The 12,247-nt window shown below is 52.5% G+C and overlaps 1 protein-coding gene across 3 annotated transcripts in view; it reads left to right on the top strand.

Annotated features, from left to right (window-relative positions):
* Positions 1–10,433, top strand: part of LOC133358323 (ATP-dependent translocase ABCB1-like) — a 53,136-nt gene extending 42,703 nt beyond the window's left edge. For 2 of the 3 annotated variants that reach the window (XM_061576585.1, XM_061576584.1), the window contains exons 21-28: positions 321–404; positions 1,996–2,199; positions 4,590–4,690; positions 5,948–6,088; positions 6,516–6,873; positions 7,748–7,954; positions 8,758–8,904; positions 9,594–10,433. In XM_061576585.1, coding sequence (XP_061432569.1) covers positions 321–404; positions 1,996–2,199; positions 4,590–4,690; positions 5,948–6,088; positions 6,516–6,873; positions 7,748–7,954; positions 8,758–8,904; positions 9,594–9,794 — 1,443 coding nt within the window. In that variant the 3' untranslated portion in view covers positions 9,795–10,433. The remainder of the gene's footprint in view (positions 1–320; positions 405–1,995; positions 2,200–4,589; positions 4,691–5,947; positions 6,089–6,515; positions 6,874–7,747; positions 7,955–8,757; positions 8,905–9,593) is intronic. The other variant, XM_061576586.1, reaches the window with a different exon arrangement.
* Positions 10,434–12,247: the final 1,814 nt, after the last annotated feature.

Here is a 12,247-nt window from a genome sequence, read left to right as displayed (position 1 = left end):
CATCATCAGCGTCGTTGTCATGGTCGTCATCGTCATCATCGTCGTCGTCATGGTTATCATCATCATCGTCATGGTTGTCATCATCATCATCGTTTTTGTCATAATCGTCATGGTTATCATCATCGTCGTCATCATCGTCATGGTTATCATCATCATGGTTGTCATCATCATCATCGTCATGGTTGTCATCATCATCATCATGTTTGTCATCGTGGTAATCGTTTGAGCTCGTCGACAGCACTTGCCCCAGCAGATTCTGGAGGCTACACAGAGGGGGGTGGGGAGTGTGGCAGGTTTCTTTACCTTCGCTCCGCGTGCAGGACATCTCCTGGTTCGACGACCACAAGAACGCCGTGGGGGTGCTGACCACACGCCTAGCGACGGATGCCTCGCAAATCAAGGGGGTGAGTGGCGCATTGTGGCGGAGCGCGGCCTTGGAACGCTCGCGTCTTCGTCTAGACGCGGGGCCGCTCAGCGGGCAATGTTGTCGTGGCGACAATGCCAAGCGGCGCCGTTATAATGCGGTTAAGTCGCGGTTACGTTGCGGTTAATGATGCTGCGGGTTCGTGTGTGGTGTGTGCCCGTTTGAATGTAGCTGTTGGTAGTGTAACGGGTTCCGGAGACACTTTTAGATGTACTTCTTTATTACAATACAACACTCCAACAGTACTCCAACTCTCCAACAGTCCTGATACTCTGTTACAGCCTAGGTACACAGCCTAGCTACACAACCTAGATCCACTACTCTGGCTACGCTCCGGAACTCGCCCTCACAAGGTCGTAGAGTCGGGAGTTCCAGAGTCCCAGCGCTGGCTCTCACAGCATCCCAGGGTCTTCAGATGGCTGGTCGTGGGTCTTGGGTCTTGAGTTACAACTGGACCCTGATCGTCCAGGGAGCTCTCCTTTTATGCCTGGTCTAACGAGGGGTGGGGCTGTGTGCGCCACCAGACATCCCACAGAGCACACACAGCCCCCCCCCCCCCCCCCCGTTGGCGGCGCCAAAAAGGCTTAAGCGCCTGGGAACCCAACGCCTGGCGCCCAGAAGCTTAAGCGTCTGGACCCACCTGGGAACTCAGAGCCCCCAGCAGCCCCTCCCTTCTTATGTCACTACAGTAGCATTAAAATTCGAATCAATTCATAACATTTTTGACATGCGTTTTTCTGGATTTTTTTTAGTGTTATTCTGTCTCTCACCGTTCAAATAAACCAACCATTAAAATTAGACTGATCATTTCTTTGTCAGTGGGAAAACGTACAAAATCAGCGGAGGATCAAATACTTTTTTCCCTCACTGTAATGTGGTTTGTACGATTATATAATGTGTCCCGGTGCAGGGATAACGAGAATGTAATACCGTTATAACAGTCGATGGTTGCGGTCCATAACAGTTCACGTGGTTATTACAGGGTTGTAGCTTTGTTATTTATAACACTGTTACAAGGTGTAGTTATTACATTTATAACAAAGTTGATGCCATTATTACAGGGTTATAACACAGCCGACGACCTAGTTATTACAGGGTTATAACGCATTTGGCTCGTCTATTAGAGTTATAACACAGCCGACGACCTAGTTATTACAGGGTTATAACGCATTTGGCTCGTCTATTAGAGTTATAACACAGCCGACGACCTAGTTATTACAGGGTTATAACTCATTTGGCTCGTGTATTAGAGTTATAACACAGCCGACGACCTAGTTATTACAGGGTTATAACTCATTTGGCTCGTGTATTAGAGTTATAACACAGCCGACGACCTAGTTATTACAGGGTTATAACTCATTTGGCTCGTTTATGAGAGTTATAACACAGCCGACGACCTAGTTATTACAGGGTTATAACTCATTTGGCTCGTCTATTAAAGTTATAACACAGCCGACGACCTAGTTATTACAGGGTTATAACGCATTTGGCTCGTTAATTAGAGTTATAACACAGCCGACGACGTAGCTACAGGGTTCTAACGCAGTTGCCAACGCGTTTTTGTGGTGCAGGCTACGGGGGCTCGCCTGGGCCTGTCTGCGCAGACGCTCGCCAGCCTGGCGACGGGGGTCATCATCGCGTTCGTCTTCGGCTGGCAGCTGTGCCTGCTCATCCTCGCACTCATGCCCATCATCGCCATCTCCACCGTCATCCGCTTCCGTGCCGTGGGCGGCCACGCTAACAAGGATCACACGGCGCTGGAGAATTCCGGCAGGGTGAGGAGGGGCAAAGCGGTGGTTGTGGTAGCAGCCCACTCCATCCCCCACCCACCCACACACACCCCCCAATATGACATGTAAACATAGGGTCAGGTCAATAATAATAACATTGTGATAGGTTTTTACCCTTTCAACTGGTACAAAAACTGACACCTTTATACAAGACATCATGTTTGCAATAACCACAACACAAGCAGTTAAATTGCAAACTAAAATAAATAACTCTGATGATGTCCTTGAAGTTGATTGGTCCACACCCGAGACAGCTTTCCTTAGAGCCTAGTCTCCATTGGTGTTGGACCAGATGACGCCAAAAGGCGTACAACTCAAAAACAGCGCACTATCAGAGTATTGAGAGCTCGGGGTAAGCATTTACTGTAACATGATGCCTTGTATAAAGGTGTCAGTTTTTGTACCAGTTTAAAGGGTTAAAACCTATCACTATATTTTGCCACTGCTAAAGGAGGTCTCGGTGTAATAATAACATTGTACGTGAGCAGAATCAAACACAGGCCGGTATGGCACACAAGGAGATGGGTGGGCCAGCGCCGCACGCCAGGCACTGTTGTTGAATCCCAAGTGCCGATGTTACCACATTGCACCCAGGTACTCGTTTAATGGCGAGTAAACCTAGGGGAGGGCCCAGGCCTGATTACTAACGTAGCATAATCACAATAAAACACATTCCAAATGATTACTAATCTACAACTCGCATCGTAACAACTGCCCGATTACTAATCTAGTATATAATTACAATAACCCGCCCCCCCCCCCCTCAAATCATTGCACCTGATGAGTTGATGAGTTGATGATGACGTCACCCTGCTGCTGCTGCTCTATATAAGCAGCAGGGTGACGTCATCATTAATTAATGATGACGTCACCCTCCTGCTGCTGCTCTATATAAGAACGGGAGACACAGCAGAGCCTCACCATTCTGGCGAATTGCCCGATGATGCTGGTTGCAATTACCAGCGAAACGTCGTACTACTCAAATTGTAAATGTTGTGGTTTCACGCTTCAACACACCGGTGGGCTAAAGCGGTGAACTAATTGTCTTTTGTCAACGTGACACTTTTTAAATCCTTTATATTAAGTTTGCGTGCTTGCTTGCTTGCTTGCGTGCTTGTTTGCTTGCTTAGGACCATGCAAATCTTTCGGTCGTTTTTTAACCCACTTCCCGTAATCCAATCGAGCTGACATTTTGCACACAGACTCGTTGTGCGAGACAATTAATGTTCGTGAATTTTTTTCTTCCAAAATTTTACACTGATTAGGGAAAACAAATTAAATATTTAATTACCAATTGTTTAATACTGCAGACAATCATCTGACCCAGAGGTGGCAACCATCTCAAGCCAGAGGACGAGAGGACTCTAGCCGCCACGCATATAAAGGATTTACGGGTTAATTTTTTACTGACTGGCCATGTCGGGTGGTGGAGGGTTACGACACATTTATAAATAACGCGATCTAAACCCAAAAACGTTGATTATGAATAATATTGGTCGCGAAAGCCTTACACGTGTTAAACTGGTCCAAATAATCTCCAACGCTATTGGTCGAGCGGGAGTCGAATGCGAGTCGCCAGGTGGTCTGTAGCGCAGTTGCCCTAACCGTTGCGCCACCGCTCCCCACTACCACCCTCTGCCATCATCGCCACCACCACCACCACAAGATGAGTGGCCAACACTTGCACCCGCATGCCAGAGGTCGCAAACGGGTTTTGATTCCTTACCCGTACCCGGCCGCACCAGGGTCGCAAATGGGTACCCGTACCCATACCCGGCCGTACCCGTACCATACCCGTACCCGGCCGGGTACGGGTATCGGGTACCTGATTGCGACCTCTGGGATGAAGCCATGTTGCAGGCGCGGGTGGGTTGATTCTAGGAACTTGAATTGTGAGAAGAGACAAGACGTTGGGAAATGAGTGACAAACAGTTACTCACCAGTGACTCACGGCCTACCCGTACCCATACCCGGCCGCACCAGGGTCGCAAACAGGTACCCGTACCCGGCCGGGTATCGGGTAGGGTATGGGTATCGGGTACCCGGTTGCGACCTCTGCCGCATGCCTATTGTCTCATTTGGCGCTCCGAACTCATCCACCGGAATCCTTGCTCGCGGGAATTATCACAGCGGGTGATAATTATTGGAGCCTCTCCTGGGCCCTCCCCTAGGTTGGCTCGGCCTCAAATTACGACCTAGTGCCGTGTGTAAACATCGGCACGAGGGAGGCGGTGAGGTGTGGGTTCTGGCCACCCGCTCCCCTCGTGCGCTGCGCCAACCTTCGTTGCGTGCCACTCGCTTGCAGCACCTACCCCAAAAGTCTGCTAAGGCTACACGGGGGATCTTTGTGTTTGTTTTGCGTGTGTGTCATCCAGATCAGCACAGAGGCAGTGGAGAACATCCGTACGGTGGTGGGCCTGTGCCGGGAGGATGCCTTCTTCCAGAGCTTTGCAGACAGCTTGGAGGATGTGCACAAGTAATTAACCACAACAACAACAACAACAAAAACCAGTGTCCGGCCACCACCTCTACCCACAGTCACAACCATGAACACGAGCAGAACCACCACTGTCAGCCCCATCCTCGCAATACAATCACTACTGTCACCTCCAATGACCACCACCAATGCAATGACCGTTAATCATGAGGTCACTACCACTGCTGATGTCGTCTTCACAGCGGCCACCACCTCTACCCACAGTCACAACCATGAACACGAGCAGAACCACCACTGTCAGCCCCATCCTCGCAATACAATCACTACTGTCACCTCCAATGACCACCACCAATGCAATGACCGTTAATCATGAGGTCACTACCACTGCTGATGTCGTCTTCACAGCGGCCACCACCTCTACCCACAGTCACAACCATGAACACGAGCAGAACCACCACTGTCAGCCCCATCCTCGCAATACAATCACTACTGTCACATCCAATGACCACCACCAATGCAATGACCGTTAATCATGAGGTCACTACCACTGCTGATGTCGTCTTCACAGCGGCCACCACCTCTACCCACAGTCACAACCATGAACACGAGCAGAACCACCACTGTCAGCCCCATCCTCGCAATACAATCACTACTGTCACCTCCAATGACCACCACCAATGCAATGACCGTTAATCATGAGGTCACTACCACTGCTGATGTCGTCTTCACAGCGGCCACCACCTCTACCCACAGTCACAACCATGAACACGAGCAGAACCACCACTGTCAGCCCCATCCTCGCAATACAATCACTACTGTCACCTCCAATAACCACCACCAATGCAATGACCGTTAATCATGAGGTCACTACCACTGCTGATGTCGTCTTCACAGCGGCCACCACCTCTACCCACAGTCACAACCATGAACACGAGCAGAACCACCACTGTCAGCCCCATCCTCGCAATACAATCACTACTGTCACCTCCAATGACCACCACCAATGCAATGACCGTTAATCATGAGGTCACTACCACTGCTGATGTCGTCTTCACAGCGGCCACCACCTCTACCCACAGTCACAACCATGAACACGAGCAGAACCACCACTGTCAGCCCCATCCTCGCAATACAATCACTACTGTCACCTCCAATGACCACCACCAATGCAATGACCATTAATCATGAGGTCACCACCACTGCTGATGTCGTCTTCACCGCTGCTGCCCCCCCCCTCCCCCCCGCCCCCCCCTCCCCCCCGCCCCCCCCTCCCCCCCCCGCCCCCCCCCTTCCCAGGCAGAGCATGCGCCAGGCCCCGCTTTCCGGCCTCACGTACGGCATCTCCCAGATGATGCTCTACATCATCTACGCCGTCACCTTCCGCTTCGGCGCCTGGCTTGTCGCCAACCAGTACATGACGTTCGAGAACGTCTTCCTGTGAGTCCAAATCCCACTCATCACGTGGTCTTCCTGCGAGTTCAACTCCCCCCCTCCACTGGCGACTTGCCTTCGCCACTTGCGCACTGCCACAAACCAGCGCTGGAGACGATTACCCGAACCGGTCCTGGGCCTCCCCTAGGTTGACTAGAGGCAGTACATGGTGCCGTTGACCACCCACCAACCCCTTGTGCGTCTTGCCGGGCTTCAGCATAATTATAGGTTGCCGCTACTCGTTAAAAGCACCCCCATGAGGTCACACAAGACTTTCATTCAAACACATCTCCCTCTTAACTCCCACCCCCCACCACGACCACCATCACACCACACATCCACCTCCCTCTTCTCCTACTAGGACCGCCACTTCAACCCCCACCACAACCACCAAACAACCTTCCTCTTCCCCGCCCCCCCCCCCCCCCCCCAGGGTCTTCTCGGCCATCGTCTTCTCGGCGATGTCGGTGGGTCAGACGAGCTCCTTCGCGCCCGACTTCGCCAAGGCTCAGATGTCGGCGCGGCGAGTCTTCGCGCTGCTGGCGCAGGTGCCCTCCATCGACAGCTACAGCGAGGCCGGGTCCGCCCCGCCGGGGGGCGCCCGCGGGCGCGTCGAGTTCCGTGACGTGCGCTTCCGCTACCCGACGCGTCCCGGCGTGCCCGTCCTGCAGGGCCTCAGCGTCGCCGTGGAGCCCGGCCAGACGCTGGCCCTCGTCGGCAGCAGCGGCTGCGGCAAGAGCACCTCGGTGCAGCTCCTCGAGCGCTTCTACGACCCCGCCGATGGCGTTGTGGTGAGTGGTGGTGGGGGGGGTGGGGGGGAGGTGCGAGGGGGGAGCAGAGATTGAGGGCGAGAGGGTGAGGCGAGGGATGGGGAGGAGGGTTATGATGGAGGTTAGGGGCGAGCGAGTTATGGAGGTACACGGCAGAGGTCGCAAACGGGTTTTGATTCCTTACCCGTACTCGGCCGGGTATGGGTACCCGTTTCCTACCCGTACCCTACCCGTACCCTACCCGAAATGAGTGACAAACGGTTACTCACCAGTGACTCGTGGCCTACTCGTACCCATACCTGGCCGCACTAGGGTCGCAAACGGCTACCCGTACCCGTACCTGGCCGGGTACAGGTAGCCGGGTATTGGGCAGGGTACGGGTATCGGGTACCCGGTTGCGACCTCTGGTACACGGCGAGGGATGTTTAAGGGTTAGCAAGAGTCACGGGTGGAGGGGATGGAGGAGGGCGAGGTGTTAGAGCAAGGGCGGTTAGGAGGATTACGGTTTCAGACGGTGCAAGTGAGGGGGTAGAGGAGGGGAGACCGATGGTTATTATGCTGCTGATGATGATTTTGAATGCTGAACTTCTTTGGCACTGTACGTAGCCAACCGTGCATTAAAAAGAAAATCAGAGGTTGTCACAACCTTGTAAACGAGACCGTGTTTCAAAAAAGGGAGGGGCACACAGAAGCGACATGGCCACAGATAATAGCTCAACGAAGTGGCTTTCAAATCACGTGGAAACTCATAGCAGCCAAATACTCTCATAGAATTGCCATGCATTGTATAAAGGGAGCGGGGGGGGGGGGGACTTTAAACCCCCAAACCCTTACCACACATCCTTGTCTGCACACCGACCCCATCCCCCCCCGACCCCCGACCCCCTTCGTGCAGCTGCTGGACGGTGAGGAGCTGCGCACTCTGAGGATCAGCTGGCTGCGACAGCAGATGGGTATCGTGTCGCAGGAGCCCATCCTCTTCGACTGCAGCATCGGCGAAAACATCGCCTACGGGGACAACGAGCGCAGCGTGAGCCACGCCGAGATGCTGGCGGCTGCCCAGGCGGCCAACATCCACAACTTCATCGAGGAGCTGCCCGACGTAAGCCTTCGCGCCACGGCCGCATTGCAGGGCCCACCGCTAAAACCTCCCCGCAAAAGGCCACCGAGTCTAATCACGAGGGTGGGCCCAACCGAACACAGCAAGGCCCCCCCAAATATCACATCAGGTCCACAGGAGCCACCGCAGAAACTTTCAATGTCGTCATTATTATTATTATTATTATACAACGCCTTGCCTCTGTAGGGGTTGTTACGGGGAGAAAGGCGGACAGAAACACAAGGGTGTCTGCACCCACACACGGGTGTCTACATCCACGTCCGCATCGGTTAACCCTGGGGGGGCCATGGGGGCGCTGTGATCCCCCATAGCCCCACCCCTCGGAGAGGATTCCTATAAAAGGCGGGGAGCCAGAGGGCTCGGAGCCAGTGTGTTAGAAGCTTTACCAGTGAAGACTGAAGACCGGCAGAATAGGCCCTGGGACTCCCCTGGCTCGCTGTCCTTGTCAGGGCCGAGCAGGGCAAGCCAGTGGCGCGGCCCCAAGAGCTCCAGGACCGCTGCTCTTGTAAGAGCACGGCCTGGTTAGCTGGGTGCCGGGATCCGTGCTTGACCAGGGCCGGATCAGATAGCCTCCCCTAGCACTGGGAATAGGAGAGTCAGGGAATAGTGCTAGGGGTGTTTCCCATTGAGCACGGGTGAAGGGGCCGTTACCCCTTCAAGTGTTGTTACCGCCTTTTGGTTAAATAAAAGAGTGTGCCTCAACTACGCCATCTGTCTCCCTGAGAACTCACTACACCTCCAAAATGGAAGTTGTTCTAACTCTGCAACTCTGCCTAAACCTGCAGAAATACAACACGCGCGTCGGCGACAAGGGGGCGCAGCTGTCGGGCGGACAGAAGCAGCGCATCGCCATCGCGCGCGCCCTCGTGCGCAACCCCAAGATCCTGCTGCTGGACGAGGCCACGTCAGCGCTCGACACGGAGAGCGAGAAGGTGAGGGTCCCGCCGAAATCGTCACACACGTTTACAAAAAAAAAAAATCGCGCAAATGGTAACACTCGTGGCTCAATGCCAGACGTGCCCTGGGTTCGATTCCCAACCCTCGGGCGCCATTTTTCTGCGCGAAGGTTGTTTGTTCTCAGTGTTTACGGGGTTTTGTTCCACATTCTTATGGTGGTGGCGAAGGGGTAACCACAGTTGACGTCCCCCCACAAAGTGGTACCAATTTTAAATCGACCTGGAGAGAGATGGTTCGTGTCAACCCCAAAACCAGGACTCGATCTCACAACGCTTCCACTTGCGAACCAACTTGCCCTACCACCGACCCACCTGTCCATGGTAGCGAGATGTTAACTACCTCGCCTGATATACAGGAATTTGGTGGGTTTGATGCAGACCCCGACGCCTGTATGTTTGGAGTTTGCATGTTCTCCCCATGGTTGCGTGGATTTTTATTCAGTTTTTTCCCCTCCTCCACAGTTTAGAAGCGTGCCTTTAGAGCATTTGGCTGTTCCACCTAAGCCAATTCGTTGACCTTTCATTTGTGGCCACGTCGCTTCTGGAGAAAGAGCTGAACAGCTCGGTGGTCCTAAAATGGTAAAGAGTTCAGTTGAGTCCATTAAAGCAAAATATGTTTAACTCTAATGCTTCTCTCTTCTCCGTCGCACGTTGTTGCCCAACAGATCGTACAGCAGGCCCTGGACCGGGCCCGCGAAGGCCGGACCTGCATCGTCATCGCCCACCGCCTCTCCACCATCCAGAACGCCGACATCATAGCCGTCATCCAGCAGGGCCGTGTCGTCGAGATTGGCACGCATACCGAGCTTTTGGCGCGGCAGGGCGCCTACCATTCTCTCGTCAACGCCCAGGTTAACCACCACTAGCACTCGATCCTCTGCGATGGAAGCGTATTCATCAATTTGACCTGCCCAACTGTTAATTCTTCCAGAATTGGTGTGATTTCTGGAGGTGGGTTAAAACCGGGATCGAGGTCGGCTTATTTTTAGGTGGGGATGGGGGACCATTGCAAGTGGCAGTACAGCAATGGATTCGTGACTACATCTGTGCGGAGTTTATGGTTGTCCCCTTGAATGCATGGTGGGTTTGGTCCAGCTTAATCCCAATTAATGCCAAACGCTTGGTAAAAAAAAATATGGGACTGGCCAGACATCACAATGCAGGACCCTCCTGAAAAAGAGTCTTGACTCGGCGAGGCTGTCTTGGGATTATTACTGGAATTACTTTAAGAAGTAGGATACGGTTGCATTAAACCTTTTAAAAAGGGATTTACACCCCTTCCCTGATGGAGGCACGCAAAACAGCCTGCACTAGGCCAGGCCCGTTTGGGCCTAGTAAAGGCTTGTACGCACATGGACATGTATATTATGCACACACTTATATGAACCTGTATATATGCACAACACGCTTTACACACACACACACTTCAGGCTGTAAATAACCTTAACGCCACCTGAACTGGGGGAGTTTCCCCAGGTTCGTCCTCTTTTGGAGGCGGTGGTAGCTGCTGCTCTGGGATTTTTGAAAGTTGGGGGACCGGGTGGGCGGGCAGGCGGGCATGCCACTGGGAAACAGTTCCCATTGGTTACCCCCCCCCACCCCCCCCTCCCGGTCGACACGGATAACTCTGCTGCACATGCAGTCTACAAGCATATTGCTGCTCTTAAAAAGATTAGTCATTGGGCTTGCTGCACACGCACACTTCCCCCACCCCCCCCCCCCCGCCGCTCAATTGCACAACCCCTACCACAACCCAAACCAGCCCAATACCCCCTTGGCCACAGGATTGGTGCCTAAACATAAAATGGCGCGTTCCCTAAAAAGGAAAGGCACAGAGACAAAATAGGGAAGATACAACAACAGGGCCAAATCTAGGGGTGGGGGATATACAGAGGCAGGAGGTGAGGGCCTAAAGAGTCAAGGGCAAGGCCTATGGAAGTTGAACTTCCCTGGGTCGATTTTAAGGGAATAATAAACTCCTTGAAAATATTTTTTTTTTAAACAACGGTTTTATTAACAACTTAGTTTAACTCGCGGTCGAGAAGTACGTCAAATGGCGCCTGAGACACGTGGCGCCTGCGTTTTGTGCGAGCCGATTCCACAGTTTAGCGACCGCGGCGTTTTTGACCTATACAAATATATAGAAATAATAAGGCGTCCACACAAAATGTTAATTGCTTTAAAAAGTAGCGATTTAATCGATGCCGATTTTGATACAGGCATGCATGGTCACCGCATCGGAGTACGTGTGCAAAATGTGGAATTGATTGGACAACGGGAAATTTTGATTACAAGATTTGACCACGACAAACAGAAGAATCAAGTTAAGCAAAACCGTTGAAAAAGCATCGAATCCGACAAAGTGCCACGGAGGCGGCCACAGGCCCAGCTAGTTGTACCCAAGCCTACGCACCTACCGGCTACCGACTCGGTGCGGAGCCTGCTACTCGTGTATTTAAAGTTTTTAAAGTTATCTTATAAAGCACAATAGACATGATATGAAAAAGGTGGTTCTGCAAAGAATGGAATTGTAGCATTGCCACCACCCCCCCCCCCCCCCGTAAAAAAGTGTGCGTTTTCATGGGGTGCTCCTGGCAGGTTTCCTTCCCAAAATGCTCGTAAACAAAATAAAAAAGTCTTTAATATATATAGAGGACTGCAGAGCTTAGGCACCCGTTGGTACCACTGTATAAGTGCCGCGCCTCGTTGCTCCATGGCAACTGGGAGATGCAATTTGCACGCAGGATGACGCCGTGTATATGAAGCTAAAACATTCAACCCCTTTCTTGGGGGGGGGGGGGGGGGATAGAGGTGAGGAGAAACGCAGATGCGAAAAAATACCCTGCAATCGTTTGTCCAACATCGTGGGTGGTGGGACCATGCAGTGCAACACAGCGCGGCGTTCCATCGGAAATGGCGCAAACGGCCATGTCACCTTGCCATGGCAGAGATTCGCTGGTGACGACATTGACCAGCATCACGGGCGATTTTGCCAGAAGAGTGAAGCAATCCACCTGCTTCCGGTCTTAAATAGAGCAAGACGACATTGCAGAGAACGATGACCAGCATGCTACTCGAGGAATATTGCAAGACTACCCAAAGCATTTTGAAAACGGCGGCGAACAAAAAAAACGGAGATTCAGAGCTGCGGCGACGAAAAGCGATGTCGGCGCGGAGATTGGTGGCGCGATAGAGGAATGTAAACGCAAGACAAGATAGTGCGACGAGAGAAGACACTGTGGGCAGTGCCGGATTAAACTAGTGGGGGGGGGGGGGCCTGTAGCATATGCTATAAAGGGGCCCTAAATAAAAAAAAAAC

This window comes from Lethenteron reissneri, chromosome 61, assembly GCF_015708825.2.
Source record: "Lethenteron reissneri isolate LAM-NWPU_2019-01 chromosome 61, ASM1570882v1, whole genome shotgun sequence".
Lineage (NCBI taxonomy): Eukaryota > Metazoa > Chordata > Hyperoartia > Petromyzontiformes > Petromyzontidae > Lethenteron > Lethenteron reissneri.
The sequence above is the reverse complement of the archived record's forward strand: the minus strand, read 5'-3'. Positions and strand labels throughout refer to the sequence as shown.